Here is a 16,189-nt window from a genome sequence, read left to right as displayed (position 1 = left end):
ACATAAATACTGATGTGTTAAGGAATATAAACAGTCTATACATTTGATTATTAGGGGTAGCATTGTTGGTATATTTCCTCTTGAAAATAATTTAATCATTAAAAAAATTTATTCCTTTTAATGAATCTATCATGATCATCTAATGAGATGATTATAGTACCAATTTATTGGAAAATAATACATGCTTATTAGTTTTTAATTCTTATCTACAGTATTAAGGAGGACTGTTCAAACTCGTCCTGCTCCACGAATTCCTCCAACTGTAGAAATCATCGAAAAGGAAGAAAATTGGGAAAAGGCCTTACCTGTTGATACAGACATTCAGAATTCAAGTGAAGAAAGTCACCTTTTTACCCAGAGGTGGAGAATCTCTCACATGGGAGAAGATATGGAGAATAAAACTCAAACACCTTTTGTTAACCTCTCACAGCCCCTCTCCCATCCCAACATCCAGCAGTCAAGAAATCCTGCCTTCCCAGAAGAGCCCCCGATACTGGGAGATGGGCAACAGCTGAGAACCACTGAGGCTTCACTGCAAAGAAAGGACATAATGGCACGGATTGCTGAGTTGACGCTGCAGAATTCAACCATCAAGGAGCATCTGAATAATATCACCAGGCCTGGGGGAGAGCAAGGCGATGGGCTACGGGAGCTGAATAAGCAGGACGGTGCCAGCGACATGACTGCTGTGAGTACAGCCCAGGGACCGACGAGAGGGACATGCAGGAGTTTAAGTGTGGGCATCGTCAGAGACTTCTCAGAAGTGGGCCTTGAGAGCTTTGGGGCTGCCACTAGATGCCTTATGCTTTGGCATTTATTCATCACGGGATAGATGAACATTATTTAATTGTTTATATTGCATATACAGTAAGAAAGACAACATGAAAGAAAAAAAAGTGAATGAAGAAAATGGGATTAAGATAAGATGTGTAGGAAAGTTAGGATTAAACTAAGAATTAAGTTTTAAGTATAAAATATATAAAAGTAATATGACTTGAAAGTTTGTTATAGCTGGGCATGGTGGCGCACGCTTGTAATTCCAGCATTTGGGAGGCTGAGAAAGGAGGATTGCGGTTTGCAGACAGCCTCAGCTACCACTTAGTGAGGCCCTTTGCAACTCAGTGAGACCCTGTTTCAAAATAAAGAATAAAAAATAGGGCTGGAGGTATAGCTCAGAGGTAGAATGCCCCTGGGTTCAATCCCCAATGCCCAAAAAAAGTTTGTTATATAACTACAATTTTTTGTTTTTTGGTACCTGGGATTGAACCCAGGGGCAGTCTACCTCCAAGCTACAATCCCAGACCTATTTTTTTATCCTGTATTTTGAAACAGGGTCTCACTAAGTTGTAGAGGGTCTCACAAGTTTCTGAGGCTGGTCAAGAACCTGCTATCCTCCTGTCTCAGCCTCCCAAGTACTGGGATTATAAGCATGAGCCACCACATCTGGTATATAACTACATTTAAATTAGAAGTATTGGCCCTCAACTCATGAGCAGTTAATTTCTTAGGGCACAGAATGCATTTTCCTCTAGAAATGATGTTTTAAAGGATCTTAATTAAAGTCAGATTTTAATGTTCATATGAATTATCTGGAGTTCTTGCTAAAATGTGGTTTCTGAGTAGATCTTGGATAGGACCTGCACATTTCTAATGAGTTCCTAAGTGATGCTAGTGCTGCTGGTTCCAAGGCCACATTTTGAGTAGCAATGTTCTGAGTATTATAGAGTAGGAGTTTTTTAAGTTAAATAAACCTTGTGGGATAACCTGATAGCTTAAGCCTTTATCTCATTGTTTGTGAGGAGAAAAGGGACACTAAGTTCCACCTAGGAGTATGTATGACGTACCTCCTCACGCAGGGCCCAGTGAAGGGGTACACATCCTTTCACATCAGCCAAGGTGGCACCTGTGTGTATTCGGATAGGGAATGGGCAGTATAGTGTTTGGCAGTGGGAGGAAACTGGGCAGCCTCACCATGGATGTTAGGGGTTCCTGAGTGGCTATGTCATTAACAAATTTATTTATTTTACTGGAGGCTAAACCCAGGGGAATTCTACTTCTGAGGTACACTTCCTCACCCTATTATTTTTGTTTTGAAACAGGGTCTTGCTAAGTTGCTGAGGCTGGCCTTGATTTGTACAATACACCTATCTCTGCCTCTTAAGTACTGGGATTACAGGCATGTGCCACCAGACTCCAAGAGTTTTAAAACTCTTGGTAAGGGAGTTTAGGGAGAGGTAGGAATAGGGTTTACCTCTCTCAACCCTGGCTCTTGGGAAATAAGGGCAATGTTGTATTGAGTCATAAAAATTGTAGTCAGAAGGAACTGGTAGAGGAGGAGCCAGAAAGAGATATTAAGAGTAGGCAGTAGACATTGGTACAGAACAATCTAATATTTTTGTCCTCACCACCCTTGTTGGTTTTAATTGGAAATATGAAATGATCTTCAATTCATTCTAATCTGCTTTTTTTTAAACTCCTAGGCAGAAGCTAGAAATTAGGAATTTCTCTTAGAATTTTTTTCACAAAAGGATATATTTAGCTAAATGAAATTACTAGGATTAACCTAAGTATACTTTTCTTGAGATGTTTTAAATTGAACTTGCTGTTATATTCTGGGGCAGTTGTTTTACTACTCTGTCTCAGTTGCTTTCTAGTCCCAATCATTCTTGAAACAATTATTGTAGGCTAAAAGTAGCCTGCAGAGGCTGACACATGGTCAGAGAGAGAGAGAGCATTTTCAGAATCTTTGCCTAAAAACTTATGTTGCATGTTGGAAGATTCTAATTATAGAAATATACCAGATCCCCTTTGTAATCTGTCCAACCTCAGTTCTGTCACTAATATGTGTGTGGCATTTAATGCTCTAGGTGTTATGTCTTTGTTCACATGATCTTTTGGATTTTAGCAAATGTTTTGTCCTATAGATTGAAGTGTTTAGACAGAGGGATTGAAGGTTTATGTGGCAACAGTAGTAGGGAACTGATATTCTTTTACTTTATCTCTGATTCTTCAGTTAAATAATTTGTAAATTCTATTGAGTGCCCACTATTTACATTTGTACACAGCAAGGACTATTAATACTAACCTGCTGGCACTTGATAGAAAAGTCATAATTATTCATTTGTTTTCATAACTGAATTTATGGTCTTTTCTCCCCCCTCCAAAGACATTTCCAGTTGCACAGTCTCTAGCACCAAGCAGCATGGAGGAACGGATTGCAGAATTGAATCGACAGAGTATGGAGGCTCGAGAAAAACTACTACAGTTGATAGAGCAGCAGAAACTTGTTGGCTTGAATATCTCCTCTTCACCAGTGTCACCTGTTCATTCACCTCTCAGAGCATGGACTGGTTGGTCACAAATTCATGATTTAAAAACTAGAAATATTCCTCAACTTAGTGAGACCCTGTTCCAAAATGAAGAATAAAAATAGGGCTGAAGGTGTAGCTCGAAGGTAGAATGCCCCTGAGTTCAACCCCAAGTACTGCAAAAATAAATAAATAAAAACTAGAAATATGAAGTTTTCACTCTCTGTTGTGTACGTTTGTGTTAAACCAAAATAAATCTTAGAGCATATATATTATAGTGCCTTCAGTGTTATACCAAAAGAAACAAGTTTGAGTCATGACATAAATAACAGAAATAAGAGGTCTCTTGGTTCTCTCTAACCCATGATGCCTACAGTTTATGTTTGGTGTCTGAGTTCCTACGTTGCCCTACATCTGTATGGATTCATTATGGTATATGATTTACTTAGGACCGTATGTTGTAGCTATGTAAAATATAAGCACAAGTTATAACTTAGAATTTTATCAGTATCAACTATAAATTATGGACGCCGAGCATGGTGGCGCACGCTTGTAATCCCCGCATTTGGGAGGTGGAGACAGGTGGATTGCACAGGTTCGAAGCCAGCCTTGCTGTTTCCAAATAAAAATTATAAAAATAGGTCTGGGAGTGTAGCCCAGAGGTAGAAGGGTTTCCAGGAACCCCAGTACCACCAAAAAACAAACCAAAAAAACCCCACAAAACTACATGTTAAAAGTATTAAAAGGGTTTTTATTTGTTAATTTAACTTTTTATTCTCTTCTTACATTTAAGAATGTGAAGAGCCAGAGGGAGTCTAAATAATAGAAGAGTAACTGAAAAATTTGTTGTCATAGTATTTCACATTTAAAAAGAATGAAGTAGATCTCAAGTTAGTTTTTAGCCAGAAATTTAATTGATTGGAGACATTGAGTTTAAACAGAAATTGGATTGATTTGAGATAAAACTACATGAATAGTATAGAGAGACTGATTTGGGACCAGTATTAAAAAAAGTTCTAATTATCAGGAATAGAAAAAAGCTTTGTATCAGTGATGTGTTCAGACCTTGGCATTTAAAAGGAACTCATTTGTCCTGTGCTGGTTGAAGTAGGTAGCCTTTCAGGTGCCTGCCAATAAGAGATTTCTCCTAAGTTAAAATTTGTTTTTTTTTTTTAAATAATTTTCCAGAAAAGTAGAATCTTAGAAATTACTGGAAAAGATGAGTGATTCCTTTCCCCCCAGGTTCCTTCCTTTATGTATTCTAGGCTTCCTCAACTGACAGCATTGTGTAGTGTTCTTCATAGTCACAAAGTCTACAGGCAAATTCTAATTAGAATAAAACTAAGCTGCTCAGCTCTCTGTGAACACTACTGTGTGCCTGCATATATGGTTTTGAATACGCTAGCATTCAAACTGGAGAGCAGGCAACCAACCAACAAATTAATACATGAGATAATGCCAGTGAATGACAAGTGCAATGATGAAAACAGAAAGAAGATCACTTTTTAGAATGATTTTGTGGTTGAATGTGATACCTTCTGTTTCAGTAATTTTGTAAGATTAAAAAATTCCTCTATCTCTGTTATCTCATCTAGAAAGAATGTAGCACACCCAGAGAGTAGACAGGGCTGTTATTATACCTATTTAATAAGTAAGTAAGCTCAAGCACAAAAAGGTTAAATGATTTGTCTGAAATTTCAAAGCAAATTGTGACTTGAATCTGTGTTCTTTCCATTGCAGTGGTTAATATCTCTAAGGCTTTTTTTTTAAAGTAAAATTCTTAATTGCATAGGAACCTCTGTGGACAGTAATGATAGAAATAAGATTAAGCCATATGCTATAAAATAAAACCTTTTTTAGAGTTACTTAGTAATATTTTTAAATTAAATAGTTTTATTTATCTCCATAAATCCAGGAAATCACTGGTTTTAAGCAAGGAATTACAGGAGCCTTTGTGAAACTTCCTGGAATGGACATAGAGTCTTTTTATTAGTAAATACTTAAATATTTGTTGATTATGTACTTCTGAAATACTGAAAATGTACATAGTTATTCTTGTTTTGGGCCATATGAGCTCTTCAGTCAACCTCTCTTCTATTAAGTGTCTTCAGTGACAGTAATAATGTAATAGGTTTAAAAGACTGAGTTCTACTGAATGACTTCACATATTTTTGGTTTTGTTTTTCTTTTTTTTTTAAAAAAAACTTTATATAAGTTGGTTTTGACAAAGACCTCAAATTCTTCAGGGTTACTTCTTAACTTCATTTTTCACTTCCAGATCTGACGTGATGCCAATTGTCTGAAAATTCTGGCTCTCTGTGAACTAAATTGACACTTAAAGTTTTTTGTCTCAGTCATTTTTTGAAAAAAAGTCTTTCAAGTGTACCTGTGGGCCATAATCATACAAATATGGAAAGAGCCCTCAAATGTGTAATGTGCAATAACCAATAATATTGAAATTGAGCAAAAATTTTTATCTGTTAAGAGGTAATAAACTAATACCTATTTTTATATTTTAGAAGGAGGAAAAAGGACCATTGAGGTATCTATTCCAGGAGCAGAAGCCCCAGAAAATTCAAAAGGCAATACTATCTCTCCTCTTAGTGGGATAAGTACAAGAAGGTATGCATAATTATAGAGTTAATAGTTACTTTAAAAATCAAGAATGTGGTATGTGTATTATTCTCTTAATGAGAAAAAGAATGATTATTTAACTTAAGTTCTGTCAGACTCATTTGTGTAGAGTAAATAAAGAAATTGGATAGAATTCAGGGGGATTAAGATGAGGAGTGAGGAATAAACCCAATCCAAGTAGAAAATCATGGGTTAGATACTGAAATAAAAGATGGGTTAATACATATGTAGAGTAGCATGGGTTACAATTAGGAGGTGTAATATATAACAGGATGAGTAAATTGAACAGTAGTATTTTTCTCTTTTACCGTAAGTGATTTGCCTAGACGGGTCACATGGTTGGTAAAGGGTAACAGTGAGGACTTACCTGGCCCTTCTGCCTCCAGTATGCATTCCTCACCATGGTACTATGTGGCTCTAGTTTGCATTACTCTTTACTATCTTGACCTTCTTCCCACCACTGAACATCCAATTTTCTGTAATGTGAAAAATGTATCTGTATCATATTGTAATAGGATGCGCATTTGTCAAATCAGTGTACATTTGTTAAAACCCACAGATTGTGTTATAGAAAGAGTGAACCCTAATGTAAGCTATCTGAATTGGGTCATTAGTTGCAACAGATGGGCCACAATAATTCAGGATGTTAATAGTATGGGAAATTGCAGGTATGTGTTATAGGTTGGGGTGAGGTGATATGTGGGAACTCTGAACTTGCCACAGTCTTTCTGCAAACCTAAAACTGCTATAAAAAAAAGTTATATTATTAAGAAAGAAAAGGAGTCATGGGTTGGTGAAATTATATTACAGAAAACTTGCTTGAACCTAAAGTATTCCTTTTTAAGTTCTTGCCAGTGTTGGGAATGTTATTTGCATAATTTTACGAAAGTTAATAACTCACTGGCTATCTTTTTATTTCTCATATACAGATCTTCAGGAGCTACCAGTAATTCTTGTTCTCCATTAAATGCCACTTCAGGAAGTGGGCGATTCACACCTGTTAATCCCAGAACAAAGGTACCTTATAAAATGTAATTGGGAAATATGTGTTGGAGTCAAGAGAGTGAGGTTGGAAGGTGACCAATTTAATAATGTCTATTTTTAGTTGTCATTCTTGTTATCCCGAAGATAATAGAAAAATTTCAGAAGAATATAAATATCATTAATTCACCTTTATTATTTCTGTTTTCTTAGGTCACTAAGGAATAAAGTAAAATTCAATAAGATTTCAATAGTCCTTAAAGACTGTAAATTACTGGTTTTAGGTAAAGCTTCCAAAATATTGTGGCAGAACACATAGGTGTGTGTTGAATGGGTTGTAGGTGTGCAGAGATATTGGTTCCCCCATTCCTCGCTGTGACTGTTGGAGCCCTGGATCTAGGCACTTTATCCCAGTGAGCCATATCTGAGTGTGCCTCTGGCTAGACAGGCCGTGACACAAAGGACAAATGTCTTAAGTACTTTTTGTGTGTTTTGATTTACTATAAGAATGTATAGAAACTCAGTATATCACAGTGTACCCAGAATTTTTACAGAAGGCATCTTAATTTTTCTGTATTGTTAATACCTTAAATATAGTTCCTTTCAAATGTGTTTCGGCAGAAAATTGTGAGAATATCTTTAAAATTATACAAATTACTTTTTGTTCTCTTGAGCCAACTGTCTAATGTGGGGGGGATCTGCCTTTTTTTTTTTTTTTTGGTGATATTGGGGATGGAACCCAGGGCATTCTACCTCCGAGCTATACCAACAGCCCGATTTTTTATTTTTTATTTGGAAACAGGGTCTCATTGAGTTGTGAAGGGCCTAAATAGCTGAGGCTGTCCATGAACCATGATCCTCCTATCTCAACCTCCCAAATTCTGGGATTACAAGTGTGCACCACCATGCACGGCTTTTGCTATTATTACTATCATTAGTAATTAGACCAAACACTGAGTTTACTATTCTTATTACTATCTTTAGTAATTATGCCAAAGACTGGGTACTTAGAGCCAAAATTAATTAATAGGCTTAGCTATCCCAATTACCTAGCACTAATATTTTTGTTAGTAATAAAAATAATTATAAAAATTATATTTTTAAAAAGCTTTAGCTAGTTATTTTATAAAATTTACTCTTAATTCCTGGAACTTAGTGTAATACTAAGACAAATAATTTTCTTTTTGTCATTTTTAACAGTTGTATCTATGACTATTAAACAATTTATCCTTTAAAAAAATAGGACTCCTCAATCAATAAGGGAATCTGTTGACCACATAGTTATTTGAACATTGCCAGTAGAATTTGATTTCTAGGACCATTCAGTGACACAAGTTGACTTTGTTGTATGTACTTGTTCTAAGTTATCTGTAAATATTGAGTAGTCTCGTGTTTCTGGTCACTTTCTAAATCTTCTCTGCATCTCTGTTCAACAGATTGAGAAACAAAATGAAGAAGGCTGGTTTGCTCTTTCTACACATGTATCATAAGTGCAGTGAAGTTGATTTTTATGGAATTTGTTATCGATAATTTATTCTTGGCCACTCACTTTCCCTGCTCCTGCCTCCAAGTTCTTCAGATAAAACCTACAAAGAGCCTGTGAATTAATACTCATGGAACAGAGAGAAAACAATTATTTTACTTTTTTACCTTTTCATATAGGGTTTCAACAATCAATATATAATAATTCCTTGTGAATAAAATTTTAACTGTAAGGAAATTAAAGTTTTATATACTAATAACTTAAGTTTTTATGAGCAATACATTTTACCTTTATCATCTTTATTCAGATTTTTGTTGTTGTTTAGTACATCTTAAATGTTGATCTATTTCATTTTCTTTTTCTTGAAGAAATGTATGTATAATAAAAACCTCTGTGTGATTAAAGACTGGCTTTTAAAAAAATGTAACATCTTTTGGTATCCTTTTTGGTGGGAAGGTATGCTGTCCATCACCTTTTCCACATTTTTCCCTGTTCATCATCTTTTCCACATTTTTCCAAGTGAATATAAAGCTTTAAAAATAGGCTTGAGAGTGTTTGTTTATATTTGCTTATGCAAATAAAAGTGGTTTTATATGTTATGATGTTCTTTCTTTTTTGTTTTTTTTTGCAGGTCTGGAGGTGGGACCCAGGGGCATTCGACCCCCAAGCTACATCCCCAGTCCTATTTTTTATTCTTTATTTTGAAGCAGGGTCTCACTAAGTTGCAGAGGGCCTCACTAAGTAGCTGAGGCTGTCCAGGAACCATAATCCCCCAATCTCAGCCTCCTGAATGCTGGGTTTACAAGAGTGTGCCACCACACCCAGCTTATGATATTCTTATGTAATTTTCATTAAGAAAGTATCAGTAGAGCTAGGCGTGGCGATGCACACTTGTAATCCCAGCATTTGGGAGGCTGAGACCGGACGATCATGGTTCATGGACAGCCTCATCTACTTAGGCTCTCCACAACTCAGTGAGATCCCGTTACAAAATAAAGAATAAAAAATTGGGTAGGGGTGTAGCTCGGAGGTTAAATGTCTCTGGGTTCCAACCCCAGACCTGCAAAAAAAAAAAAAAAGTATCAGTAATGATAATATATACCTAATAAATGATGGTAGAGTTCAGATATTTAAATGCATGGTGCATTTAAACAGGTTTGAAACAGAATTAAATTTAAAAGAAAAACTATCTATTTCCCAGCCTAGAATCCAAGCAGATTCATTCAGAATAGATTTTTTTTTTTCAGGCACCTGTTAGGTTCTCAGATACTGGTTTCTCTTTTCAACTTGAGCAAGGTGGGAGTGGGAAAGGATTGTACACTGAACAGACCCCCCAAAATTTCTCCACACTTGTAACATACTGTCCTGGGAAGTGCCCTATGCAACCTTTTCTTGGGCCTCTTCTTTATGACACACATAGTTATTTTGTTCTGGTACTGCAGATTTATTCATGTGAAATCGCCTGTATTCATGTGCATTATTGCAGATTCTTCCATATGTATTAGAAGAATGTAACCATCCTAGTGTTATTCCTTATCAAAATGTCTGGTTACTTGCTTGTTTTAGGAATGCCTTTTTTTTTTTTTTACATTTACAATTTTATAAACATTTAACATGAGCTCAATTTCCATTAATTTCCTCCCCATTTCTATTGCATGAATGGTACCCCTCAGCAAAGGAATAAGGACGTCGAGTCGGTCATAAACTGCTTCAAGCTGTACAAGGGCAAAGTTGGGGGGCCCCAGCTTTAGGGTAACATTCATGCATATAGTTGGATGGGGGAATCAGATGGGTCCATGCTGTGTGCGTCTATGACCATCCAAAGGGCCTTGATAGACAGATGTCTGTCGGGTTCTGTCTGTCAGAAAGCTTTAACCCTTTTGGGGTGCAGTGGTACTAGGACCACCGGCGAGATGTCCTGGAATTCACTTTCAGAAATGCAGTGATGCAAAGGCTGCTCTATAGCTGTTTTAAAGCTCAACAGCTGAAACTAAAACTGCTGCTGCTGCCCACTGACCCACTGGCCAAAACGTCCTGTGAAAAATACAGAGCCACGGGCCCCACGTTGCCCCACGAAGTTGGGTGCCAAAAATGTTGCGGTTTGGCGCCCTTAGAAAGAGGTAAAGCTAGAGCTTAGAACAAAGCACCACGCCAGAGTGACATAATGGGATGACCCAAAACAAAGTTAGCCCTGCGTGGGCGCCAAATATGTTATGGATTGGGAAACTGTCCCCAGGGATCTTTGTTAGACCCCCCTGGGAATAATTTCCCGAAAACTCCCCAAAGAAACAAAACAAAACAAAAAACCAGAAAAACAGAAAAAGAGGAAAGATAGAAATACAGCCCCATGCCAGAGTGGCATGGAGGGGTGACTCAAATGAATACACCCCAGGAATGCCTTCTTTCAGTGTGCATTTTTCTTAATGTTTTCCAACTGATTAGCACTTCCCTTCCCCCAGTAGTCCTTTAAACCAAAAATCCATTATTCTCAGGTTGGGGGGCTTAAAAATGAAGCTGGGTGTGGTGGTGAACACGTGTTATTCCAGCATTAGGGAGGCTGAGACAGGAGGATCCGGGTTGTCACCAGCCTCAGCTGCTTAGTGAAGTTCTTTGCAACTCAGTGACACCCTGTTTCAAAATAAAGAATAAAAAAATAGGGCTGGAGGTGTAGCTTGGAGGTAGAATGCCTCTGGGTTCCATCCCCAGTGAGAGACACACACACACACACACACACACACACACACACACACACGTACCAAATGACTGAGCACCACAATTAAGGAGCCACAAAATAAAATCTTTTTTTTTTTTTTTTGTGGTACTGGGGATGGAACCCAGGGGCCTTCTACCTCCGGGGTACACTCCCAGACCTATTTTATATTTTATTTGGAAACAAGGTCTCTTAAATCAGCTAAGGCTGGCTTGGAACTCGTGAGATCCTCCTGTCTCAGCCTCCCAAGCGCGGGGATTACAAGCGTGCGCCACCACGCCCGGCTCACAACATAAAATCTTATTTACTCGTTTTTAAAGGCCGACAGAGACAATATAACTTTAAAAACAAAAATACCCCAAATCCCCTGCCCAAACCCTGGGATTTATTTTTACAGCGGATGCTATGCCAGCTGCCTTCCTTTCACCTGGAAACTGTTCCCGTTTAAAGTTTTGTTTTTAATTAACAAATAATTGCCTAGGGCCTATAAATTTGAAGTTAAAACTTATCAACACCGCACTGCTGCTGCAATCAGGGCGCCTTCGGGCCATTTTAGAATAGTTATCAAAAGTCATTTAACCATCAACATGACATCCTGTAATGCATAGATTCTCAAAATTATTGGCTCATGCCCCTTTTCAGAGAAAAGAAAACTTAATCAGCACTGCGCTTCCACCGCCCCCTGTTTTTGGCTGCCCGCCTTCCATTGCTTAGGAGGCTGCTGCCGCCCTCGGGTGTGCCAGCGTTCCCGGGACAGCACTGCCCGCTTTGGGAATCGGCTTCGGGGATAATAAATTGGCAGAATGCTGAGCTTTGCGGTTTTGCTTTGAGTAGACCTCCACCTGAAGGCGGATCGAAATGGGCTTCCAGCCGCTGCACAGCTGACTCCTGCAAAGCTGAGCTCCGGGCTGCGCCTGCGCCGCACAGACCTCGCCCCTTCTCCGCCACCCCCTCCCGCAGGGGCGTTGCTGTGGTAACCGCTGTAAACCCAGGCGGTGGGTGTTGCAGAAAGAAGCTTGGGGCTGCAGTGGGTCGGTGGGTAGCTTCGGTAAGCTTATCCTTCAGCGCCGGGCTTTATTCACGATCTCCTCCTTAAATCTGAACTAGCGCTCTGCTGGCTCTGCTGAGACTTCCTCCCTCCTCCCTAGGGTACTTCAGCAAACGTTTGAGGCCATTAGTATAGGACAGACAGTGCAGGCACCAGTAGCCCTGCCTGCAAGGGGCTCACACTCCGAAAGGAAGGCCGGCCAGCGGCGGGACTCCGAGCCCGACCCGCCCAGCCGAGCCCCAAGCTCTGAGTCCGGGAAAGTGCCTGGGCTCCGGGTCAAGCCGCGCCTTCCCTCCTCGCACTTGGCAAGGAAGATGGCAGCGCTTGCCTCGTGGGTCTCTCGTTATAGTGCAATAGGATACGTGCCGGGCACATAGTGGGTGCACAGAAGTTATTAGTTGAATGAACAGACAAAAACCTAGTAGCAGTGTGCTCAATCGATCATGGTTTGTCCTGGGTGACGACTGAAAACTTTTGGGAAAAAAGAGCTAAAGATGGACTAGAAAAAGAATATGTGGAGGGGCTAAAGTATGCATTATCATTATCCCCAGCCACTGCTTCAGTCGTTGCTGTCAGACCATCCTGGTTCTGTTCCGCCTCAGAGGGATCCCAATCGATGACTTAGATGTTTATTCTGAGAATATATTGGAAGAAAATTGCCAATTTCTTCTTGAATTACAAATAAGGCCAGGAGCTGTATAATGCTCATCTTTATATCCTCTGCAGTGACAGCACAATACAGTTTGCATATAAATATGCTCAGTGGTTTTAAGAATTAAACTGGCTTGAATTACGAAGAACTTTGAAAGGAAGACAATGGCGTTTAGGTATTTTTATAACTTTTTGAACAGTTGTACCCACGGTGTATGGCAATTTGCAGTCAGGCTTTGCAAAAACTGGCATTTCCTTGCACAGTTCTTTTTTTCTTTTAAAAAAAATCAGTTACTTGCTATAAACATAGAAAGTAAGTCTATATGTCTAAAACTGGAAGGAATAAAAAATATGCTGAGTGATAGAATGTGGGTTTTCAAAGATCTTGCTATTAATTATTTTCTATCATTTGTTTCCTCCCCAGACCCCCACAATCCAGAGGCATACATTCTTTTTTAAATATATTTTTATTGGTGCATTGTAGTCAAACATCTTAATGGAGTAAAAAACTTGTGCAGATAAACATGCACACTACCCAATTAGCCTTTATTCAATCTCCATCCCATTTCCCCCTCCCTCCTTCCCATGCTTGATTTAGTGATTACCTTTGCTATGTTTGTTTAAGTACATCATGTGCTTTAAAGAGTTTCTATCTTCCTCCCTCCCATCCCCTCAGATAGGTCACCTTAATAGCTCCTCTATAGGCCCCTTCTTCAGCTGGAGTTCCTCCTATTATTCATTTCTCCCTAGTTTTCACATATTAGGGAAAGCATCTGATTTCTTATTTTTTGTGACATTTCCCTGTAGATGCCATAATTTTGTTCTCCTTTCTGGCTGGGTAAAATTCCATTGTGTACACATCCCATAGCTTTGCAGTCCACTCATCTGCTGATGGACATCTTGGCTGGTTGGTTCCATGGTTTGGGAATGATGAATCGTGCATCTATGAACATAGATATTCATGCATTGGTTTGGCAGTTTGGTTTTTATTTTTTGGGTAGATACCCATAGGTGGTTTGCTGGGTCATGTGGTAAGTTCGTTTTCATTCTTCTGAGGATCTTCCATGCGGTTTTTCAAAGTGGTTGCATTAATTTGCAATCTCACCAATAATGTATTACAGTTTCTACTTCTCCACACCCGATCAATTACAGTTTATCTCTTCCTTGGAAGTCCTTTTTCTAAATTTTCCACATTATTTCCCATTTGCTGAAATCATGACAACCAGAAGGTGAGTGACTTTGATGAGATGATCCACTCACACCCAATTAAAAAAAATTTTTTTTTGTACTGGGGGTGGAACCCAGGGGCTTTTCTATCTCCGGACTATACTCCCAGACCTATTTTTTTTATACTTTATTTGGAAACGGGGTCTCACTAAGTTGCTGAGAGCCTCACTAAGTAGCTGAGGCTGGCTTTAAACCTGTGCAATTCTCCTGTCAGTATCCCAAGTGCAGGGATTACAAGCGTGCACCACCATGCCTGGCTCACATCCAATTTTTTATATAGAGGTCACTTGGATCTGGAGATCTGCTGAGAGATGGGGTAGAGCCTGCCGTGTGGCGAGGCCGGTGCTGGGGTCTGCTGCACAGCAAAGGACGAGCAGGTCCCTGCAACCATGTGGTCAGGAAGTATCTGAAGCTGCCGCTGCCTTACCCCATCTCTCAGCAGAGGCATATATTCTACAATCAGGTGAACGGAAGGAAGGAAGGAAGGAAAAAAGAGAAAAATAAAGAGGAGAAAGGAAGGAAAGATTTAAGGAAAGTAAAGCCACATATGATTTAAAAGATATATTATCTTGTACATGAGTGTCATGTTCGGGCATATCTTTCTTGACAGTAGTTTGTAGGAAAGTCATCTGGACAAGTTACCACTGTCCCTCAAGTCAAGAGAAGGCATAATTACAGTGTCACTGCAAGAAAACATGGAAAGCCAGGTGTGGTGGCACATGCTGGTAATTCCAGCATTCGGGAGGTGGAGACCAGAGGATTGCAGTTCATAGACAGCCTCAGCTACTTAGCGAGGCCCTTCACAATTCAGTGAGAACCTATTTCAAAAATAAACAGACTAAAATATAGGGCTGGGAGCCGGGCGTGGTGGCGCACGCTTGTAATCCCCACGCTTGGGAGGTGGAGACAGGAGGATCACACAGGTTCGAAGCCAGCCGCGCTGGTGTAAGAGACCCTGTTTCAAAAATATAAAAAATAGGTCTGGGAGTGTAGTCCCGAGGTAGAAGGGCTTCCAGGAACCCCAGTACCACCAAATAAAATAAAATAAAATAAAATAAAATAAAATAAAATAAAATAAAATATAGGGCTGGGACAGCTCAGAGGTACATGCCCCTGGGTTCCATCCCTAGTACCACCAAAAAAAAAAAAAAAAAAAAGAAGTTGGTGGGAGTCACACTGCACTCACTGATGGCTGATTACATGTCTATACTTGGAGATCTGGAAAGTATAATAAGGTACTAGTTCAATTAATTCTCATATCGGCCTCCTTATAGTTTTGTCTATCTTTCCATAACAGTTGGGAAATTGATGTAAACTCATTTAATTTTAGCTAGTTATGTGGCAATACCAGGATTTACACCTGAATATAACCACAGATTTAATCCCAGTAGAGCTAGTGTTCTATTCTGTGTGGCAGTCGTGCCATGGGAGAATGTGGAGGAAACATGGAATGTTTAGTGTAGAAAAGCAAGGACTATGAGGGAAGTATAACAGGGACATCCAAGCTCTATACACGAAGAGCTGCAATACAGACAGAAGATAGAGGAAAACTGTGGCGTGCCCTCTGTAAAGCTCTTCAGTGGCTTTCAATGGTCACAGAAACAAGATCTAAGCTTCCTAGGGAAGTGTGAAGACAGTTTTCTAATCTTCCAACCTTCTCTTTATATCCATTCCTCCCCCCTTCTAGGCTGTATAACATACTTTTTTCCATTCTGTGCCTGACCACTCCTTAGCATCACCTGTCTCTCCTTCTTGATTAAATCCAGGAGTATTCTACTTCTGAGTTACACCCCCAGACCTTTTTATTTTATTCTGAAACAGGGTCTCACTAAGTTGAGGGTCTTACCAAGTTGCTTAGGCTGTCCCTGAGCCTGCTATTCTCCTCCCACGTACTAGGACTACAGGCATGTGCCACCACCTATTAATTCATTTTTGTAGTATTCATTATATTTTAGTTGCTTATTTAATATCCATATTTAAGTGAAGTTAGAGACCATATTTCTCTTGTTCAGTATGATAATTTATCAAGATAATATTCTATGAGTGCTGAACAAATATATTTAAATAGAAATTGATTAGAAATGCAGGGGAATCTAATAATGAGAGCAGGAAGAGCGGGAGGTGAACCTAAGGAAAGATGACAGATG

General features: G+C 39.2%; 1 protein-coding gene across 1 annotated transcript in view; it reads left to right on the top strand.

Annotated features, from left to right (window-relative positions):
- SPICE1 (spindle and centriole associated protein 1) overlaps positions 1 to 8,413 on the top strand; it is a gene marked incomplete at both ends in the record, with an annotated part of 62,812 nt that extends 54,399 nt beyond the window's left edge. Inside the window, 5 exons of the mRNA XM_080696365.1 lie at positions 213 to 688; positions 3,167 to 3,350; positions 5,828 to 5,930; positions 6,872 to 6,959; positions 8,360 to 8,413. Of these exons, the coding sequence (XP_080552491.1) occupies positions 213 to 688; positions 3,167 to 3,350; positions 5,828 to 5,930; positions 6,872 to 6,959; positions 8,360 to 8,413 (905 nt within the window). The remainder of the gene's footprint in view (positions 1 to 212; positions 689 to 3,166; positions 3,351 to 5,827; positions 5,931 to 6,871; positions 6,960 to 8,359) is intronic.
- Between the last annotated feature and the right edge of the window lie 7,776 nt (positions 8,414 to 16,189).

This window comes from Muscardinus avellanarius (assembly GCF_963383645.1).
Source record: "Muscardinus avellanarius genome assembly, chromosome: 5".
Lineage (NCBI taxonomy): Eukaryota > Metazoa > Chordata > Mammalia > Rodentia > Gliridae > Muscardinus > Muscardinus avellanarius.
Note: the sequence above shows the minus strand (reverse complement) of the source record. Positions and strands in the feature narration are given on the sequence as shown.